General features: G+C 44.1%; 1 protein-coding gene across 7 annotated transcripts in view; it reads left to right on the top strand.

Moving 5' to 3' along the window:
• The window catches only part of MYO9A (myosin IXA), a 1,154,601-nt gene that overhangs the window by 876,220 nt on the left and 255,025 nt on the right, over positions 1 to 23,356 (top strand). For 6 of the 7 annotated variants that reach the window (XM_069624659.1, XM_069624658.1, XM_069624661.1 and 3 more), the window contains 2 exons: positions 3,826 to 3,925; positions 20,145 to 20,357. In XM_069624659.1, coding sequence (XP_069480760.1) covers positions 3,826 to 3,925; positions 20,145 to 20,357 — 313 coding nt within the window. The remainder of the gene's footprint in view (positions 1 to 3,825; positions 3,926 to 20,144; positions 20,358 to 23,356) is intronic. The other variant, XM_069624664.1, reaches the window with a different exon arrangement.

Consider the following 23,356-nt stretch of genomic DNA (forward strand, 5'->3'; position numbering starts at 1 on the left):
ATTCCACTCACTCCTCAGCTATTGCTACCCCTAGGGAATAGGCTGGGAGCGGCATAGGGGATAACGCACGCCCACTGTGCGTTATATAGCAGTGTAAGTGGCGTAGGTATGAAAATCCAGGGTGCTGGATACGTGTGGGCATTATTCTTTATAAAGCCAAACTGCACATTGCTATTCCTTTGAAGCAGTCAGTGGTAGCATTGAAGTTGGGGACATGGAGAAGCTCATTACACTATATCTGCAGGTAGTAAGGTGGTTCATATAGTTTTCTATGCAGCCACAAAACCCCCGCCAATCGCTGTTATGAAGCCTTTGCTTCTCTGCAAACTTCCACGATGTTAGTGTTTGGCACAGCTCATCTACAATTGCAGTAATACATACCATGTCCCAACGGCTGTTTAGGGTTATGTAAAAAAAAAAATCCAGATTTGAAAACCAGTTCGTAATCTTGCTCAGAGAGAGTATTCATGCAAAATCCAGTGCCCTGTGCACAGCCGGCGCCTGGATGGAACACAGCTTGAGCCAGCACAAGCCAAAGCAGAAATGCACACGCTCAGGCTGTGTTTATTTCCGGGTCGATCGACTGGCACTGAGCATGTGCGATCATCAATATACCTCATGTATATTGTATCATATGATCAAAAGCAATATCTGTAACAACAGTACGTTCATCATGCAACATTTACAATGTGTCAACATCCACTATCCTACCTGTACCATGTAACTAAGTTCATTGCAAGTAACAGCGCCTCAATGCCGCTGGGCTGCTTGTGCGCTATATAAATGTAAATAAATCAAAAGGGGGCAGGGCCACCATTGCTCTCTGATTCTCAAGTTCAGTCCATTGCGGGTCGAGCTTGCGGCAAGAAAAAAGCACACAAAAAACGTTTTTTTTTTTTTTTTTTTTTTTTTTTTTGCAGTGAACTGGGCATTTTATTACTGTCCATGCACAGTTCAGTGCGAAAAAAAAGGATTTTATTTTGCTTTTTTCACAGGGTGGCCACTGGGGGGGGGCAGGATTGTTATAAGGGTGGCCTTGGCCACCCCTTGGAGGCGCCCCTGTGTCTTGGGCCTAAGCCGCTGCCACTAAGCAGCCGGTAGGTCTGTCCCCCTCGATCACCGCTCCTGCACTCTGTCTACCATGGGTGTGCTGGCAGCTTTTGTGACCTTCCGCCGGACTCTCCACTCTGGCCTCCTCCTCACTATGGCGCTGTGCTGCAGGAGTGATGTACTACCCAGCCACTGGCCGTTCCTCTCATCTGACCGATACTCAGCAACCTGACTTCCAGCAGTCACAAACACTACCCATGGACCCTGGGCGACACAGTCGAACTTCTTGGCTTCAAGGGGCTCAGGCACTCCTCTTCTGGACCTATGAAAATCCCTTCTTTGGATGACAGGCACAGAGGACTGCCTTCTGGACACTTCGGGTGAAGAGCAGCAGTTGCACTATGTTCCCTTGTAGCTCGGAAAGAAGTCTATCTAGGTCCTCTCTAGTTCAGTACTTGAGTCAGCATGGCAGATTTAGAATTGCTTTAAGATTCGCAGCCGCAGACTTCTTCCTCCAGCTGGACTCCAGGATGCAAGCTTAAGATGACTTCAGCTTCCGGTTTCTTATTACAGCTTCTGACAAGGAGGCGAGTGTGAGGCCCTCTTTTATACAAAACATTTCCCATTCACTCAGGCTCAGCCAGCTCATCACACACAATTGCATTCATGCAGGCAGTACCAAACTAGGCTCACAAGCATTCGGACTATTCACCAGAATCCAGACACCCACAACACAGGATGTGTATTGGGGGCTACTCCCCAGCTTTTCAGTGCACCACACTGCGTGCATTCCAGTTTGAGTCAGGGCTGACTCAGGCATTGTGCCACACAACCAAAACCAGACACCCACAACACAGAATGTATATTGACTATTCACTCCATTAATGTAGACTCCACCCCAACGGTGTACCCACAGCAAGCAGCAGCCCCTAGGAAGACTCCAACCTGTCTGGCATGGGATACCGCTATAGGTATCCCATGGGTATTGTTGACCAAGAACAAAATGAATACCTGCACTGCTAGTGGTCCAGACTGGATTCCTGTGCAGAACACACAGTTTAAGGAGATAGGGAACAAGGACAAGGAGGCCCTGTTCTTGCAATGCATTTTCGGCATCACAGTTGGGCTGAGCTTTCCATGCTGGGAATATATCAGAGCTGTTTTATCACCTTTGTAATCCAGCTAACTGTAAGAAGCTACCGTCATCCTGAATGGTATTGGGACCCAAATTCTCAGCCTCTCCTGTTGGTTTGAGTCATCTTAGCTCGCCTCCACCATTGTTGCCTTTATGCAACTGTGTTCCGCTGGTTGCATGTTCTCCTTTGTCCTCTGAACCAATGGAATCTGCTTTTCCAGATTTCACTGTTTTATAGGCGCGTTCTATGTGACTGTACTTCATTGGCACATGGGATTATGATCCGGTTTACTTTAATGTATATTAGAGTTGTCCAGGATCCCTTTTTCTTCCTGCTTTTTGGTCTAGATCTATAGGTGTGGGCTAGGTCTTTAATGACCATTACTATTTGTATACATGCACGTTTTTTTGTTAATAAATGTCTGACCGAAGTACTTATTTGAACGTTTGTGTGTGCGCACAACTGTATATTTTTCAGTATACTAGCATATGTTTTTTCTTAATCTGTGTTGACTAACTGTTCTTCACTACCAGCCCTCTTCCTTAAGTTAAGTCTAACTGCTCTGCCACACTACGACACTTACAGTGGTGCGATCTTTATTTCTGTTTGGAATACTGAAAACCTTGAAGAAATTTGCTATGAATGCCTCTTTTCAGTCACTGCAGATGTTCTGCTGTTGCCTAATGGAAGTTTTTAGATAGTTTTCGCTGGCCACTTTTTTATCTTCTCCCCAGTCACCTCCAGATTGTAATGGGTTGTAGAGTGGATCAGAGGAGGTGAACGAGTGGGTCATTTTAACATTGAAGTTTTCATTTAATATTGTTACTTCTTCCAGTCACATGTCTCTGTTCGTAAGATTTTTCTATGCAATTTATAATTATGAAAGGCAAGGCAGCATTCCATCAATGTTGTACAGTAAGAGTATAGCAAACAATCCAAACTGGTAACAGCATACTGAAAATCGTGATGCCTGATGGAGATGAACCCTTGATGAGAGACAAATGTACATGGTATCTAGTAGGGCCAGGTGAATATAACTCGCCAATCAGTAGCTGTGTTGAATAAGTGTTTCAAAGATACAAGCATGTTTAGAGAAAATAATTAATGTATGTAGATCTTGGTTCTATAGATGTGTGAAATTCCATATAAATGTTCATGTGTTGTGAATGAATTGCCCTAAAATCCCTTCCTTGGTATTGTTGCAAACCTATTGTGTAAAACATTGACAATGCAGCTCTATCAAGCTTGGGGTAATCTCTTGCCTTTGCCATGTTTACAATCAAACTCTGATATATATTGATTCCCTCTGTCACCTGAGGTGCAAGTCTAGTTTGAGGTGGAGGATTTTGCCTCATAAAGGATGGGTTTTGAAAGAAAGAACAGATATGAACTTTGCCATCCCCTATTGAAATATACCAAAATGTTAACGACACAACCCTACAACTCTGCATTTATGGTAGCTTTCATGGAGGGGGTTAGACAGCTGATTATGAGATTATCAATAGAAAAATGTATATAGAATGTGACCCGTTTGACTTCCACAAATTGTATCATCCCGTCTGCCACAGGCAAGGCATATATCTTTGTGGTGATTTGGGAAGAGTATCATGATGTTTACACTTTGCTTTTTATTGTACAGTTCCAACATGGCATCTACAAAGCAAATAAGTTACCAGCAGCTTCCTGGAGATGAGCCAGTCAAGAAATCAGGGAAAAGCTTATTATCTGGCGTAGGAGAGGTGAGCAATATTGCTGATCAGCTTTCTTCTTTAGGTATCAAAGTTCTAGTTCTTGTGAGCGCCATGTTGCGAGACATACAAACCTCTTCAAGGAGAAAAGGTCCGGGAAAGGTTGGCCTCCATATAGATCACTATCTTTCCTGGCAGGTGTCTGGCAGACATTTATCACACGTTTTTGAAAGGTTATCATGAAAGAACTTAGGCTGCTTGTGTTACTTTTTAATATAATTCAGATTGCTAATAACTGTGAGGTCTTCATTCCGTTAGGTCACATTCTTTCCTGTGCCATTTTACTTTCTTTGCTACAAAAGCCTAAAGTGAAACTTATATCCGAAAGGTGAAGTCGGAACCTTCAGCTGAAGTCCCTAACAAAACATGGCTCCAAGAACTTTAAACACTCTCCCTGGGACAACCATTGCTTCACTCAAGATGCCTTCGCATCTGACTTGAATACAAACACTGATAATCTTATGTCTGTATACAGCATATGTTTGCCAAACAAAGATTTGTTGCATTATACCAGTGGAAATATCAAAAGCATTTGTAAATAAGGGAAATGGGTGTTATGTGGGGGTGATCTAAATTTAGATATGAATGCCTGCGTCTGCAAGGGTTCAATCATAGAATTCTCTTAATAGCCGTTGCCACTTAGAGCTCGGAAACCCCTGCTAGTCTGCAACAAATGATGAATTAGCTTAGCAAGCAATGCATTAATCATCAATGTCAATACAACTAAATGCATATTGATTTGTTTGTAAAATCCCAAGATTTGATCAGTTCCTCTAGGATGCCAAGATTGAGAGGGCTTTTCTTTTTGACTAAATGGGTGCCTGGTTTAGTGAGGGTGGATTGTGGCACCCCAAGCGGAAAAAAGCAATTCGGCACTGTCAGTTAGAGGTGTGGCTTTAATCTATTTCTCTTAACACCTTGGAGGGAGGATGGCCCATCACATCAGTCCTGGAGGTGTACTTGATCCAAGCCCTAGCATTAACCCTTCATGTGTGAAACTGTGGGTAACTGCAACATTTTGAGCCTGATGATTACCAAATATTCCCTTGTTAAGAGCCTGTTGTCTTTATTGGGGAGTACACAAAACTCCTCCGTCTGCATGGTACTAGGCAAAGAGGGTAGTACTTTACATGCAGAGATCCGACCATTACCTTGCTGCCTAAAGGTATGGAGTACAAACACCAGTTGTTTAGCCTGGCTTGGTTGAGAGGAGTCAACAACGTGGCCATAAATATAGGCCAAGAATGGTAACTAAATCTACTGAAAGGATTGTAAAACTGGCCTGTGATTGATAGTTCCTTGCTGTTAGTGTGGATAATTGCAGGAACATGTGCTTCACGAAGGAGTACCTAACCTTAAGGGATCACCTACATTTTGAAAGTTCTCTACCTAAGGTGGATCCTCTTTTTGCAAATATCTTCTAACTTAGATCACGCTTGGGGCTTGTTTTAAAGCCCATTGGAGATTGAATGAAAGCAGTATTGTACTTATTGCGTGGCAGTAAAAGAGAATGTTTATTTTTTATTCTTTTGTCCTCTTAACCTATTCCTAGGAAGAAATGGTTGCCACCTGTGCTTAGATCACCTGGGTCAAGAAGCATTTTAAAGCTATGTGTAAATCGTCAAATATGCATAGAGTGTTTATTTTAACGGTGTACTTTTCAGAACATCCTGACGTATAACATGATAAGTTCTAGTTTTGTAATTAAATGACCCACTGGATAGATCTATTGTGTTTTGCCATTTTTGAATCCTGACCGGTTTTTAGAATTGTGTTCAGAAATGATTATATACAAATTCTGTGACTGTGTCAACACTGCATCCAGCCCACTGTCTACCTGATAATAGGACTGACAGGACTATCCCTGAAGTATTCCCAAAGTCCTGAAAAAGTAACTAGTTAGGATATACAAGGTACCAAAGAAACAGGATTTTCGGGACTTCATCTCCTGAGATGCATCCAGTTTAGAAATCCAAAACCATGTGTTCCAGGGATTCATAAACAGAGATGCTATGGGGAATCACTACCACATCCAGAGAGACTCCTTAGTCAAAAGTAGCGTATCCGCGAAGGAAAAAAAACCTAACTTTTTGTTAAGATGGATTTCTAAAATCTGGCCTGGTGGACAGATTTTAGGAGGCCACCATAGTTACAGTGAACAGGTGAACTCTGAGAATTTAGCTAAACCCAATAAAGGTAAGTGTAGAGAGTGGTCAAGGCTAAATCTCAGGAAAGGTGAGTGGGTGGGGTCAGGGGTCCACAATGTACATACAATTATTACACTTAGACGGTACAAACATACTATATGTATTATAGGCCCAAGAACACAATGGAAAAATGTATCAAGCAGGTAATAATATCACACACCACTCTAAATATAAAACATTTCTGAGGCTTGTGGATCTGCTTAAAATCATATGCAGTGCATAGGCCGACATCTAGTGGTAGCTGATCCATGATTCTTCACGCGTCAAGGTTCCTCGGATAATTTCGTATCGTGGTCAGTCGTATATGCGGAGCTCATAGCCTAGCAACAGAGAGAGATTGCGTTTAACAAATTACTATTATTATGGTTTATATTTCGACAGTCGCCTCGACGATCGATCCTCCAACGTCCGGCGACTACCGTCTGAAGCTTCAACGAATGTCTCCTTCTCGACGGCCAGCTGCGGCCTTCACCAGGCTTGGGTCTTGCAGTAGGGAGAGTGGGGTAGGGGGTCTCTACATTTACATTTCTTTCTATAATGCTTCTTTCTGCTTTCTTCTCTACTGATTTCTTTCTAGCTACCTTAAATTCATACAATACTATGGAATGGGCGCCCTTTAAATGTTGTCCTTCCTACAACAAAAATTGTCCCCATCTTGCATGCAATGACGCAGAGTGGTGTTGCGTTTCCTGTAAGCTTTTTAAGCCGAAAACGCTTAAGGACAGGCGCACCAAGAGGTGGGCGGCTGAATCCCTTTCCCCAGAGGAGAATTGCCTAGCATTTCAGTGCTGGACTGCCCCAGGGCAGGACAAAGACTGATATGTTTTGGATATTTCTCCTCTGTGAAAGATAGTGAGCTAAAGAATCTGGGTATTGCTCTCATAACTGGGACTAATGTCCGGCAGAGGGACTCCCAGGACCCCTGTTGTTTTTTTGCATAATTTTGGGTTCAAACCAGAAACTCAGGCCACTTAAATAAATAAGCCAATTGAGGAATCCGTTTTTGTATGTACTCTTAAAAGAAGCGCCAAGTCTTTGTGGATGTATCTCCTTTTATTGCTTAAATCAATGTTTCAGTGCCCTTATGGGTCAGCCCTTTAGGATGACACGTGTTACGGCATCTCAGCCTTTTTCAAATCTTCCTTCTATCCTATTCTCCTTTTGTTCATCTCATATTAATGGGATAATCTCTCCTGCTTTTTTAGCCGCAGTGTTAGTTGCTTCTGTCCATTCGCGTCGGCTCTCATGTTCTCGTGTTCAGCTAAGGCACAGAAGGATGTCGCGAGAACATCAGCTCATCCTGCAAGTGGAAGTGGCAACATTACTTCAAAAAGGAACCATAAAACTTGTCCCCTTTCTAGCGGTAAGCAAGGCTCTTTATTCGGTGTACTTCCTTGTACCCAAAAATAACTGAACCTTGTGCCCTGTATTAGATCTGCATTCTGCAAACAAGTAGGTCAAACCACAAAAAGTCAGGATGACTACCATGCAGGAGGTAATCCCTCTTCTCAAAAAGGGGGACTACATGGCAACATTAGATATGGAGGATGCATACTTTCATATTTCAATGTTGCCAGTACACAGAAGGTTCCTAAGATTCCGAGTGGGAAGCACTCATTATCAGTTCAAAGTACTGCCATTCGGCATAGCCCCGGCACCAATAGCGTTTATCAAAAAATCAATTCACAATCCGAGTCAAGTCAAACTATTTCTGGGAGCTTTAATTCAGAAAAAAGACAATCTTGTCTTTCCGTCCAACAACAGGGTCCAAAACCTTTTATTCCAAATCCCACAATTTATAACCACTCGTCAGATAACCGTACACACGCCTGCTTGGAATGATGGCTTTCTGCATCTAGTGCCTCATGCCCGTCTGCGCATGCGTCCGATGCAAGTGTGGCTCGCAAGACAATGGTCTCAGGCCAGGGGTCAGTGGGATGATCTATTGGTCGTCTCTCGGTGTCTAATTCCGTCTCTGCAGTGGTGTCCAAGGGAGAACCTTCTCAAATGGAAATCATTCACCACACCAGCAATAGAGGCCACTCTTACCACAGGTGCTTCCCTATCAGGGTGGGGAGCACATTATCTCCATCATACAGCCCACAGTGTGAGAGTTCAGACACTAGCAAACAGGCATATCAACCTGTTAGAGCTTCTGGCAGTGTTCAAAGCTCTGAAAGCTGTTCAAGACCAGTTACAGGGGAAAACAGCTCTAGTCCTAACAGATAGCACTACAGCCCTTTTTTATATAAACAAACGGGGCGGGACACACTCTCCCGGTCTGTCCAGACTAGAAACCTATGGAATGGGGCGCTGAAACACATGTTCCTCCTGTCCCAACAAGTTTCAGGGAAACACAATCTTCTAGCAGATGTCCTCAGCTGAAACGTACAGCTTCTCGTAGAGCACGAATGGCAGTTGCAAGCTGACATTTTACACAACATCTTCACAGAATGGGGTCATCAACATATGGATCTATTTGCAACACTGGAGAACGTGCAATGCCCAGACCTCGCCTTGAGGTATCCCCAAACAAGATGCAAGGGGAACGCCCTGTGGATGAATTGGTTAAGGAGATTTGCCTACGCCCCCCCGAATCCCTCCGACTCCTCTCCTCAACAGGATAGTCCACAAGATGCACCAGAAACAGGTTCTCACACCAAATGAAGATGTCTTGTCTTCCAGTCAAGCTTCCATGCAGTTAAACATGCTGTCCCAAGGTCAGGGATCAACACTACATCCATTTATATTTATTTATTGAACATTTGTATGGCACCTATAAAGCAAAAAGTGTTTCCAGGCGCCACAAGACAAAAAAGAGGTGGGGACAGAGAAGAAAACAACAATAACTGTCCTTCTAGGCCTTGTGACATTCGGATCATGCAAGTGCAGTAACAAGAAGTGCAGGAGTGGGGGGGGGGGGGCAGACAGCTGAAGGGATGGAAGAGGGAGAAGAGGAAGAAGTTCAATAGGAGGAGGTGGCCCCACATCTGAGGGCTCTAAAAAGTCAAACTTCCTACTGCACCTCCTCAGAGGTACTCTGCCTTTCCTCTCCTTCCCCCAGAAGCTCATGGTATCCCAAGCTCTGGTTCTCTCTAGGTTGGACTATTGTAACAGCCTCTTTCTAAATCTACCTGCCTCTACTCTCCGCCCTCTGCAACTAATCCAGAACAGGACTGCAAGACTTGTCCTTGGCCTCAAGCCCTGGGATCGTATCTCTCCAGCTCTGAAATATCTCAATTGGCTCCCAGTGGCTGCAAGGATTAAATTCAAAACCCTCTGCATTGTCCACAAGGCTTTCTGGAGCCTGGGGCCAAAATACATTTAGCTATCCCTCTGCAAATACCTCTCCTCTCGAGCTCATCGCTCCTCTACCTCCAACTCCCTCAGGGTCAGTCGTTTTTCAAAGAAACGAGCTGGGGGTTGATCTGTCTTCGGGTGGGGACTCCCTCTGGGACAGATCCCTGCCACTCTAAAACCTGAGGAGAAGGTTCCGGAAGCACCTCAAGACCTTCCTCTTTTCTTCTGCCTTCGCTCCCCCTCTTCCCTGCTGATCTGTTCTCTCTTGGCACCGTGCACCTGGCCAACCCCTGTCCTCCGGGCCCAGATACCTGCTCACACTGCCACCCTCCGCACTGCCTCCAGGCCACCCCTTGCACAAGTGTCTGTATCTGTACCCTTACAGCCCCCCCCCCCCTTTTTCTTCCTGCACATATCAGACCTACCCTGTCTGCTGCCTTAAACCTAGCACTTGCAAATTGCTGGCTGCACTACCACTGTTTGTTGCCTTTATTATTTATTTATTATTAATCTGTTTCTCCTCTGCTTCGCACTTTCCACTTCTCCCCCCCTTCCATGCCCTTTTCCCCCTCCCCCATGCACTTGCGCGTTCTCAATGTAACTGGGCCTAGTAATATCGCTGTTTTGTTCTCCCCTGTTCCCCTCCCTTGTCGCGCTCTGAAACACTTGTGTACGAGCGCGATAGAAATACAATATCAATATCAAGGGCTAGGAAGTGCTAAGGGGAGCCCAGGAGTGCAAGTGCCAAGGGAACCCGGGGTAGGGGTCAACTAGTGCAAGGACGGGGGTGGGCCAGACTCCGTAGGCTAGTCGGACAAGGGTGTTCAAGGGCAAGTGCTGGGAAGAGGTGCAGGGGAATACTGGTTGAAAGAGGGCCCGGCCCCAGTAAGACTCATAGGGACACAGGCAACCAGTCGCAAATGGCAGGAGGCAATTAGCAAGGGAGGAGGAGAAAAGGAATTTGCTGAGAAGCTTCCGGAACTTACGGAGATCAGGCTCAAGTCGGAGAGGGGCAGAGAGGCTGTTCCAGAGGCAGGCTCCTGCCGAAGAAAAAGATCTATCCCTCACTCTCTGCTTGGAGAAACATCTGATCTGCAGAGAGTTGGAGGTAGAGGACCGAAGGGTTCTAGCAGCGAGGTATTTAGGGAGAGAAAGTTGGATGTAGAGTCCTCAGACACTGAATTTAGCAGCTTGGCTCCTGAATGCGTAGAGTTTAGGCATTTGAATCTTCCTCAAAGATGTATGGACATTCTTAGAGTTACGAAAACCTAATCCCAGACACTGCTATTTCAATAAGTGGAAATACTTTCTCATTTGGTGTAGATCAAGGAACATCAATCCTATTTACTGCACACCCTCTCACATTGCTCTATACCTTCTTTACACCTTTTGGATTCAGGGCTAGTCTTTAATTCACTGAGTGCATCTAGCTGCTTGTTCTGCTTACACCATCTCTCTGAAGAAAGTCTCTTGTTGGAAAGTCACTGTTATTAAAGCCTTTATGGAAGGGGTCAAAAGATTACACCCTCCAATTTTAAATCAAACTCCCAGATGGGACTTAAATGTAGTCCTGATTTAACTTATGGGACCTCATTTTCAACCAATGCATAAAACCAGTTTTAAGTGTCTCACTTAAAAGGCTGCTTTTCTTGTGTCCATTACATCTATAAGGAGGGTGAGTGAACTGCAGGCGCTCTCGGTTTTAGATCCATTTGTAACCATTCACAAGGACAAAGTGGTTTTACGCACTCATCCACGCTTCTCTCCTAAATTCATCTCTAAGTTCCATGTCAATCAGCGTATAGAACTCCCAGCTTTTTTCCAAAACCCTACAAATTCAGCAGGGAGAAGCCTCCATACATTAGATGTCAGAAGAGCTGTAACGTATTACTTGAATAAAACGCAACTACAACAAAACAAACCAGTTCTGATTGATGTTCTTCTCTTGGATTCCTCATCACCCTCCCAAACTGCCCCTTTTGGTGGATAATTTGTACACCTTATTGGATCTGCTGTCGCTCAGTGGCGGAGTGCTCGGAAAAAGGCAGAATGGAGGTCATAGGACACAGCACCCCACTAGATAATGGCCTGATTTCAGGTCCAGTGCAGGGTCAAGGTGCCGAGCCGTGGTGTGCCCCCTGGTGGCGAAAACATTTCTGAAAGGACAGTTCCATTGGAGATATATAATATCATATATGAGGAATATGTGTGAGGAAAATCCATCAGAAAGAACATTTCAGAGTGGTAAATGTTTTGTTCACATAGTCCTGTTCTGAGCCCCTTGTTCTAGGAGATAGTATTATAAATAATACAAATGCACACTGAATATTAAATGTAGGACCTAGTGGCTGGAGACAGGGTAGGCACATGAGTACACACATCAGGAGGCCATCAAAGGTTAGACTATGTTTAGTCTTCTAGCACCATATTGATTGCATTCCTAGAAGAATAGTCCCAGTAACACTTTGCAGATATGCATTGTAACAAGGCATTATTCATGGATGGAAATGGAATGAAAGACTTTAAAAATGCATATCAAATCTGGGATGCATGCTTAAGTTTCAGTCATTAGCCTACAGCTCACTTTAGGACGAGTTTAAGGTGGGTTCACAAATTCTGCATATCAATCAATGAACAAAGTCGGTAGGCAAAGCCACCATTGTGGGGAAAAGTAAGAACAGTTGTACAAAGATGCAGAGAAGACAGCAACTGACTCTAGGGGTCACCAGAGGAGATACTTTTGAAGAGTTCCATTTCCAGTTGTGAGAACCAGAGCAGCCCCTTGAAGAGATTCAGCCAAACATGTTTTGGGCCAATGCAAATAAAAGCCCGAACACAGTTGCAGGGGGCCTGCAGAGAACTTCGAACCACAGACCACAACACCCACACTACACTAATAACCTACCAACGGAGGGCCCCGAGTGAAGTACTCACGGTCGTGGTTCCTAAAAAGTTGGTGTAGGAAAAGCAAAAAGACCTGATAGAGTACAGCTCTTCTTTTAATTGTACAGTGTACAAAATTTGCTCATCCAGGAAACTGAACCCAGACTAGTGACGACCCAGACGGCCAAATAGAAGAAGAATCAGCCTTCCCAGCAGTAGGATCCACCAGCCAGAAGTGAAAGAAACAGCAGAGATGGTTCCTAGAAGACAGAGAAACCCAGCCAAGTAGATTCTGATAGTTTGGAGGAGAAAGAGGGGCAACAAATCAGCAGAAAACAGTGCCACGATGAAGACTACAGTGAAGCGACCCAGGACGGGCCCAGAAAATAGGAGAGGCAGGATATTTCTGCCCCATTAGTCTTCTGAACAAGTGCAGCTTGGTTTACATAACTCTTTATAACGAACATTTTATATAGAATGAATATATAATGAAAAACATAATGAAAATGTGGGGTGGGGGTAAAGGGTTAAATCTTGTGGGGAAACAGTTGGGGTGGGAAACGGGGGTTTGGGGAGGCATCGCCTAACCCCCAAAAAAAAGTATTCTTCATTTTGTCGTTATATAATTTTTGTTATATGTGCATTTGTTATAAAATGATTTGTTATAAAGACATGTAACCGGGCAGCTTCATTCACCTAGGCAGACAACCTACGTGGTAAAGCATGAAAGCAGCGGTAAAATGACCCAGTGACTGTAACAGCCCAACCAAGCAGGAGGACCAGGGGTGAGCAAGAAGAAAGCCCTTTCAGGATGTCCAGCAGCCACAAATCCAAGCCATAGCTAAGCTAATGAGACACAAGTCCAGCTAGTATGGTCCAAGTTGGTCTCAAAATAAAGCTACTCTTCAAGCAGGTAAGCAAAACCACCAATCCAAACCACAATAGAGGGTTCAGAGCTGGGATCAAAGTGAGCCCATGTGCACACAACTGGCATTTTGGGGCTTTCTCATGGTTTCCCAAATCAGGGATGGTCCAAAAACTGGCTGAAAGCAGGTCTTAAACAAATACATTAGTAACCAAATGACTACCCATAAGGTGCATTGGGCTTACAGTCGTGCTGATCGGCTTGCACCCCTGGTGATGACAAGCTAAAATTACAGCAGCCACCTGCCTACTCCCTAAAACCAACATAGAATTGTATAATTACCCAAAGGCAAAATGTTCTACCTTAGGATCATATACTCAAAAAGGTTTGCAGTAGGCTGAGGACTACAGTAAATGTCCATCTGCTCACATAATTCGGTCAGAGTTCCTAAAAACCAATGGGAACACCCCTTAAATGTTTAGGGGCCCCATAAAATGGACAGCAGAACCCCTAAACATGGAATTCTGCCCTAACGCTGCACTCATGTAAACATAATGACAAGACAAACAGTATTTATCCTCTACAATTTGCACCATGCAACCACAATTATTTCACAAAATGTTATCGGGAAAGTCACTTGATTCACAGAATTTGAAAAACTCACTCATCTCCAGAAAGAGCAGCAAAGAAAGAGAGGGCATAAAAAAGGATCTGGACCCGGGTACTAGATATAATGGAATTGGGATGTGCGTAACCACGTTTTGAAGGATCATTTTCTGGGAGTAGTTACGTTGTAACTTTTCTTACTGCTACAAAAAGTGAAGGATAATACTCTCCTCCAGTCTTGTCAGAGAATTTCTTTTGTGGTCCCCACACGCCACCTGACTCGCTAGATGACGCCCGCCTCTCTCCTCCCCACCATAGCTCTACTCCTTCTCTGTGCCCATTGGTGTAATTTTAGGGGGGGGGGGACAGTGGTGTTTGTCCGCCCCCACCCCCCAAACTTTCATGGCACACCATTTTGTCCCCATTCATTTGTCTGGGGCACATTTTCTTCAGATGTCATGTCCCCCCTCAACTTTTTCAACAAAGTTACTCCACTGTCTGTGCCCCTCTTTATCCAACCCCTGCTGTATATCTGTTCTGTTGTTACCAAGGAAAAGCGCTTTGTTATGCATCTGTACTGTTGTATACTTCTGTAAAGCACTCTGTTATGTATCTGTATTGTTGTACACCCCTCTAAAGCGCTCTGTTGCAAGGTCCGTGCTCATTAAATACTATAATAATAATTCATTAACAAGAACTTTGTAGTTACTTTTAATTTCTTTCATGGTTTGTGTTGTGATGTTACTTGATGCAGAACCATGAGATGGCTTGGAACACTGAGAGTGCATGGAATGTTTGACTATGAGCTGTGCTCCAGAGTTCCAATGCTATCAGTTGAGCCTGGGTGATGGGACCCGGTGGTCTTTCTCTTATAACAGCTTAAGTAACTTATAATAAAGAACTTTCAAGTAACCTTAAGAAGAGTATGAAGTTACATTACAACAATGGCGACGAGGATGGGATATGCACGACTAGTGGAAGCGGTGCATCGGGGTGACACAACAACAAAGGAAGCAGGAGCACAGCATGAGACCTATGATGGCAGTGTGATCAGAATCAGATGTCATGAACGTTGGACTCATAAAAGAAGTTGAAGTTCGAGCGGCCACCGTGTATCCTTTAATATTTTTGATTTATTTGCAGTCTCATGCGTGCATAGAACAGTTTAAGGATCAATGGATCAGTGTGTGTGTGGGAACTGCACGTGAAGTTGAGAAAGTGTTTTCAGAAGAAGTTTGCAGGTAGTGAGGTTGAGAAGTTAAAATGTATTAGATGTAACACATTTTGAGGCATTTCAGGATAAAAGTGGACTCATTTGGACTTTCATAAATATGCACAATTTATGCAAGTATGTGTGTTACAGGTGTGGTGTCGAGCCGCTAGATTTAACACTTTGAGGCATTTCAGGTTAGGTTGCAAATTGCAACATGGACACATAGAAATGGAAATGCTACTTTATGTGAATGTTTAAAGGTTGCATTGTCTCTTAGAGAAAATGAGTTACAAAATGCAATGCATGGAAGAATATAGAGTTAGTGTTTTACGTGTGAAGTTATAGACATCGTGTTTGAAGTATAGATGTTTTAGAGTTGAAGAAAAATTATTGTAGTCTGTAGGAGGTGTGGTTATTGCATTCCTAAATTTTTGAAAGGGTGAAGAAGATGAGCAGGGATAGAGTCCCATTGTGAAGGGATAGAGTCCCATTGTGAAGGGATAGAGTCCCATTGTGAAGGGATAGCGTCCCACTGTGAAGGGATAGCGTCCCACTGCGTGGGATAGCGTCCCATTGATGAGGGATAGCGTCCCATCGTGAAGGGATAGCGTCCCACTGTGAAGGGATAGCGTCCCAATGATGAGGGATAGCGTCCCACTGAAGGAAGGGATAGCGTCCCACTGAAGGAAGGGATAGCGTCCCACCGTTGAATAGGGATAGCGTCCCATTGTGAAGGGATAGCGTCCCATTGTGAAGGGATAGCGTCCCACTGAAGGAAGGGATAGCGTCCCACCGTTAAATAGGGATAGCGTCCCAATGTGAAGGGATAGCGTCCCACTGTGAAGGGGAGCGCGTCCCATTGTGAAGGGATAGCGTCCCACTGTGAATAGGGATAGCGTCCCACAGTGTGAGGAGTTAGCGCCCTGTTTTGAGTAGGCCAAAGTGTATAGGAGGTGGTTACTCCCAGTATTTTGGGGAGAATGCCACAAAACATTGGTAAGCAGAAACTCCGAATGTATGGTGAGAGATAAAGTGTAATGGAGTAGATACTCCGAGTGTTTTTGTTAGTATCACGTGGGTAGGGAGGATCCTTCCATATGTGTGTGGGTGACCTTTACCATGTGGTCATTGGTGTCGCCCAGATGTTTTGAGTTACATCATCTCTAAAAGATGAAATTTCATCAGCATAGTTCTACTTAGTGAAATGTCCATGAAAGTTTACCTTGGGATGGGTCCTTCCTGGTAGTGTCATGTGAGGAGAGGTATGCATACAGTGGAATGTTCAGTTGGTCCTCCAGCACAGCGTTTTCCTTTATAAGGTTGTCTGTGTCTAGGAGGGGTGTGAGCAAGTTAAACATCTCTCTGACAGGTTGTCATCGGAAATGGAAGAGATATGTTATGATGTTGATTGCGTTGGACATTTCGTTTCTGCATTGTCAATAGAAAGGGAGATGCAACCTAACCTGAAATGCCTCAAAGTGTTAAATCTAGCGGCTCGACACCACACCTGTAACACACATACTTGCATAAATTGTGCATATTTATGAAAGTCCAAATGAGTCCACTTTTATCCTGAAATGCCTCAAAATGTGTTACATCTAATACATTTTAACTTCTCAACCTCACTACCTGCAAACTTCTTCTGAAAACACTTTCTCAACTTCACGTGCAGTTCCCACACACACACTGATCCATTGATCCTTAAACTGTTCTATGCACGCATGAGACTGCAAATAAATCAAAAATATTAAAGGATACACGGTGGCCGCTCGAACTTCAACTTCTTTTATGAGTCCAACGTTCATGACATCTGATTCTGATCACACTGCCATCATAGGTCTCATGCTGTGCTCCTGCTTCCTTTGTTGTTGTGTCACCCCGATGCACCGCTTCCACTAGTCGTGCCCTTACTACAGAGGTTACTTTGAAATGCACATATGACGGCAACACTCTTGCGGACATCCCCGAGCATTTCCTCAAAGATGAAACTTGCTTCCATGGGCGTATCGTAGCAACCTACAGTGGCTTGCCATATTCAATAAAAAACTGTTTCCTTCGTGAATATCCCTTTCGTCAGGGAACTTCCATTTCCACGCCGTTTGTTTCTTTCTTCCCTCCTAGTCTGCGCATGACCATGAACATCTGCACTCCACTGCTACAACTGACATTTCTGAGCAAGCATGCACGGTGCTCCGTTCCTTCACCTCAACTTTTCTCTTTACCAGGGACGTTTTGCCTTAGTATTGGTGAACGTCATCACGTTAGACGTTTTGTTTAGGTCCTTTACTCTGACACTTATTTCACTACTCCTTAACAGCATTGCCAGATCGTGTTCCCGAAGATACGAACACATACCAAAAGTGCATAGTCTGCTCTCTGAACAGTTTACACTATTACGCCACAGCATTCCATTGCTCCGCCAACTCCTGCAACAGTGCTGTTACGTCATCATTTTCACATGAGACTTGGGCAGGCATAGATCTCCCGTACACCAACGGACATCTCTGAGTCCACAGAGTCCCATTGCTCACGGTACACACGGCAAATGTACTTCTTCCTGCTTCACGCTCCATTCTTGGGGCTTTTCATCTTGGACTCTCCATACCCCGAATTGGGCCAAACACTTGTGTATAAACAAGCAATATTGGAGCCTTCTTCCTCTTGCTGTGATACAGGGGCCGCTCTTCTCCAGGGGCACCGGGGCTTCCTCACGCAGCCTGCGCACTTCACCCTGCGCCTCTCAAATGTCAGACTGCATTACAGACTGCCACCTCCATTCATAAAGGCCTCCCTTTAACAGCCCCCACACCATTTCTGATTGTGGCACAAATGGGGTTTGTTTACTTCATGGGCTGCTTCAACTTATGGGGCCTGCGCATCACTATTTGGGGTTGTAATTATCTTAAGGAGCTTCACTGGTTCGCTTCTTCCGCTCCCCTATTTCTTACTGTCCTTAACCCCTTGCGCTGATAGCCCCCCCTGGGTGATGGGACTTACTTGGATGACTGGGGGCAGTGGTCTCTCTGCTTCTTCTGCTGCTCCCCCACCACAGCCCAGCTTACTTCCTCTCTGGGTTCTTGGAAATCCTCGTCGCCATTGTTGTAATGTAACTTCATACTCTTCTTAAGGTTACTTGAAAGTTCTTTATTATAAGTTACTTAAGCTGTTATAAGAGAAAGACCACCGGGTCCCATCACCCAGGCTCAACTGACAGCATTGGAACTCTGGAGCACAGCTCATAGTCAAACATTCCATGCACTCTGTGTTCCAAGCCATCTCATGGTTCTGCATCAAGTAACATCACAACAGTTTGTACTAAAATAAGAATACACTATTATACAAACAAAAAATGTGAGTGGTCAGGGACAAGGTATCTGCGAACATTGTAAATACTGTACAATTCCTTTTTTTAGCAAACAGGCTTAGTAAACTTGACAATTCACTAACATAAGCAGAAACCTAGTTCCTGGTTTCAGCACAATATTGGTTGCTTCTTTATCTGCCACCTTGAGATGTACTCATTGGCTTGTACTTTTAATCATTAATAAAGATATGCTTCTGGTTTCCATATTAATTTATGCTACATTTGCAATATTAGTCAGAGGCTGCAGAGCATTCTTTGGAGTTCTGTGTGACATAATTCAGAAGCTAACTGGGACAACTAAGAGCTCTATTCACTGGTCAAAACTGGGCCTCATTACAAGTTAGGCGGTAGCCTTGCCAGAAGAACCGGCAGGCTGCTGCCGAACTTGCGAATTGTACCGGTGCCCGGGAATGGGTAATTACTGGGTCATTACGGCCCGCCGGACCCGGTATTTGCCCATTCCCGGGCACCAGTAAAAAAAAAATGCTCCCCATTCCCATTTGAGCACCATAGGGCTCAATGGGAATGGGGAGGCCGGATGCACCGGCACCATTTAAAATGGTGCCGGTGCATCCGACATGCTCTGCTCGTGGGTTCAGGTCGGACCTGGCAGGCAAAAAGTCACCCGCGAGCAGAACTCATAGTTTGTCGGTACGGTAACTACGGTACCGGCATTCTTACTGGTACCATAGTTACCGGACCAGCAAACTTGTAATGAGGCCCACTGAGTTGGACCGGTCGCTTTGGTCACACATTAGAGACGCTTCAGCCCAATTTGAAATGTGGTTTATAGAATGTGGCAACATGTCAGTGGGGTAGTCTGAGCTTGGAATTCCCATCATCACACAAAGGTTTATTTCGAGAATTTTCCATAAAAGCCTTGCAGTTAAAAAACTAAATGCAGTACAGTGCAATTATGTTACATATACAAACATAAAAGTAAAGATACAATCCGACACCTTCAAAATAATTATTCATTAAAATAGCATCTTCTTAGTCAAAATGTACATTGAATTTGATTAACACAAGAGACAACTTAGACTGCTATTCTCCTAGATCTTGGATTAGAATTTGTGGTGTTTTAAGGAATCTCAGCTGCTTAGCTTTCCCTTGCTTGGACATAACTTTGCTGGGAGCCAATGCACTTAGTTATAAATTGTGGTGGGTTTGGAGAGGGTTTTATTGGATACCCTTCTTACATATTGTGGGTGCTTCCTTGGGCGCACGCATGGGTATATTCTATGGAGCCATAGGCCTTCATCAGAATTTGGAATGTGTGTAGCCGATCCCAGCTATCTTTGGTCTGCCGTTGGTGTGTGATCTGAGGAGTCCTTGCGTTTGTCCTTTTTGGGAATCGCGTCGTCATTGTTCAGAGCAAAGCTGAGGAGGTGTTGGGTTGGACTCCAAGGTTTTGGTTGCGGGATGGGGTGGAACAGTGCTCAATCCTTGGTCCAAAATATAAATTTGTTCCACTCTTGGTGGGAAGTTGGTATCCTACTTTCTGCATTGGTGAGGATTTTGAAGTTAATCATTATGTGTAGGAAACATATGGACATCAAATCTACAAGCTAACCGACAAAGCTCAGGTTTTCTTTTTGTTTTATTATTTGTCCAGCTGCGTTTGTTGACTGTGCCTGTGAGTGAATACCAACAGGGGATGCCTCGCCTATTTCTCCTTATGTTTTGTTTTCTTTGCACATTTTATTTAGTTATTTGTTTATTATTTGCACATTTTATTTATTTGTTCATTTATTTATTATTTGATCAATCAGGTGTCCCTCGCGGCCCATAGAAAGAAGGCCCGCATGGCGAGGACTCGCTCGGATTTCTTGACTAGAAGCACCTTTGCTGCTGGGGAGGGGGACTCGGAGGAGGACGATTCTGATGAACATCCCGAGTCCCCGATCTCTCCCGAGCAGCTTCATCCCCCAAGCCCGGGGCCGGAAACCAGATTGGGCCAAGCCTATCACAGTGACTCAGAGATGGTAATAACAAATCAGCAGAAAATGTTTAGTAACTGGAAGTTTGTTGAAAGCAGCTTTTGCACGGACTGCTGCCCTATTCTTTGGAAGGAGTGCGAATCTAACATTTTTAAAGTGAAGCCCAAGTGTGGGAATTCTTATGTGCTTGGGACAACATATGATTATTCTTCAACTGATATTGGGATTCAATGAGGGCAAATATGCAAGCATTGAAGGTGTACATAACCATGCTGTACTCTTCTCACAAGGGAAGGTTGGGTGCTCATTCTGTCCTACTGAGCAGAGGATTTGGGACTTTGCCTGTGTAGACTTAGAAGAGACTACCTTACTATACCTTCAAGGGCTGTATCATGTCACTATCTGTACATAGAAAGTTCTGTGAACTCTGTAGGGCTGTAGATATTTCTCTACTATACATCATACAGCTGTAGGATATCACTCTGTTCTATCTCGTCAGTCTGTATGCTGGCACTATGCTTTTCTTCAAAACAATTATGGTTGACACCCTGCTTTACCTAGACATGCTGTTGGAGTCCTCTGTCCTTGGTTGGTCTGCAGGATGCCTCTCTACTACACATCCTATCCCTATTAGATAACTCTTGTTATAGCTAAAATATCTGCTGAATCTGTATGGACTGCATGCTACGAATGACCCTGAGTTGTAAGAAGCCTCTCTCTTATACCCCGAAGAACTAAAAGCTGGCACATTCAAAGGCTTAAGGGTGCCTCTCTGCTGTGCCTCAAGAGGCTTTACAATGCAACCATGCTGCGCCTTGAAGCCCTGTAATCTGCCACTCTGCTTTACATTAAATGTAGTAAGACACTGCTCTGCTTTACTGCAAAGTACTTTCAGATACTTCTCTTCTACACTATGTAGGTCTGTAAAGTGTATCTCCGCTGTACCTTGATGGACTGTAGGATTCCTCTTTGCTTACCTTGAAGAGCTGTGCCGTGCTTCAGGTACAAAGTCTGAGGCTGCGCTCTGCTATACATGGTGGTCATAGTGAGAATTAACTCTTCTTAACTTGGCGGGGTCGCTTCTTAAGCTCAATTAACTTTACTTATCAATGGCTGCAGAGTGCGGTTGTGCTGTCTCTCCAAGGGCTCCTTCTGACAAGCCTGGAAATGGCTATTAACTACATCTTCTGTACTTAGGAACAGCCTTTGGATGTCCTCCTTCTGCGTGTGGATCAGGCTTCTGAAACTTCTTAGCCTCCAAATTCTGGGCGTATTTTTATATTGTTCTATACATGGAAGCTCTGAGAAATCGCTGTGCTCTACATGAAAAATCTGTTGGATCCTATGCTGCTATACTAAGGATGCCTGTGATTTCAAGAGAGGAATATTCTTGGGAAAGCAGCAAAAATTCACTGTCATGTACCTAAAGTGGGTGAGAAGTTGTAGGCAGCCCTTATAGTACTATGAAGAGATGTTAGGTCTCACTGCAATAACTGGAAAGGGGTATGAACTTCATCTGAGCAATACCTGGAAGAGGATGTGAGATCTAATTTCAGGATACCTGTGAGTGATGTGAGATTTCACTCTGTGGTACTTGTTATGGTTGCAATATTTTGGTTTGCCACATTTGAAGAGGGATTTGTGTTCTGCTATACATTTGCTGTACATTTGAACATATGGAATCTCACTCTGGTATGCTTGGAAGGTAGTGTCTCTGTTAGGAAAGGTGGGAGTTCATCTCTGCTCTACTTGTGAGCCCGTAGGTTGTCTGACTCTGCTGTAACCGTAAAGACTTTTGAGAAGCCACTCTGCTATGCTGAAAGGTGAGTGTGTTCTGGCCATACTATACCGTTGAGGATATGCTGGATATCCTGCCATTCTTAAATTGGGGAGGGGAGAATTGCACTTTGCTATACCTCTAGAGATTGTGAGATGTCACTCTGCTTCATTGAATGGGCATTGAGCTCCTGTCTGCTATACTTGAAAATGATAGCGATATCATGATGCTACAACAGGACATGAGTATAAAATCTCACACTATTGCACCTGGAAGTTTATAGGAATCTCTTAATATGTTACACCTGGGAGTGTCTGTGTGATATTGGTCTGCTTTGAGCAGGGGTGTTTGTAGGAGCCGCATCTGCTATCGTTTTTTTTTTTTTTTAAATATCAGATCAATAGTCTATATCGCCAAGTGTGACTAGTAACTTAGTTTTCTTTGCCCAGAGGGTGTGTTTGGATATTGTCCGCTGAACCTACTAGTGGTATATTATTTAGCTTTTTCATACTCTTTACTGTGCTGTCAATTCAAGGCACCCACTCTACTCTTATTGGTGGGACATGCAAGGGCACTGAAATGTTACTCTTGTACTTGGAAAGGGCAGTGAGAGCCCATTTTGATTTTAAGTGGTTGGGTCTGTGCAGTTATACTCTGATATTTCTAAGTAGGGCTGTTAATTCCATCTCTCATCACTAGGCTAGGGTGTGAGATGTCCATGTACTCCACATGGTAGTGTGGAATATTTTTCTCTTCTATATATAAGCAGCTTTAAGACATGACTTCTGTATTTGGAAGGGGTAGTGTCAATAGGAGCGTTCTCTGAGACGCCATTCTCCTGTTATTATGAAAGGTGCATCATCTTGCTTTGTTTTAATGAGGAAGACTGCACAATTTCCCAAGGTGCCAGGGTGCAGTGAGATGTCTCAGTCCCTAGAGCAGGGTGGGGATACCTACCTGTTGCACATGAGAAGGGTGGGGATATCTACTTCTGTTGTAACTGGGAAATGGGGGAGGTATTATGCTATATCTTTCTGCAGTGGGTGGGTTGCTCGAAATCTCAAGTTCCGAGGTTGCAAGAGCTTACTCTTCCATATTTGAGTGCAGAGGTGGAGAAGCACTCTGCATGCACCATAATATCATTTTACAAGGAGTTGGGGAATAAGTTGATCGTTTTCTGGCATTGTGACAGAGGCAGCTGTTATGGGAATGGAGTCCATGGTCTGTGGGTATCATCACGAAAGTCCATTCTACTCTGTTGCACGTA

Source organism: Ambystoma mexicanum, chromosome 11, assembly GCF_040938575.1.
Source record: "Ambystoma mexicanum isolate Mex_15411 chromosome 11, UKY_AmexF1_1, whole genome shotgun sequence".
Taxonomy (NCBI): domain Eukaryota; kingdom Metazoa; phylum Chordata; class Amphibia; order Caudata; family Ambystomatidae; genus Ambystoma; species Ambystoma mexicanum.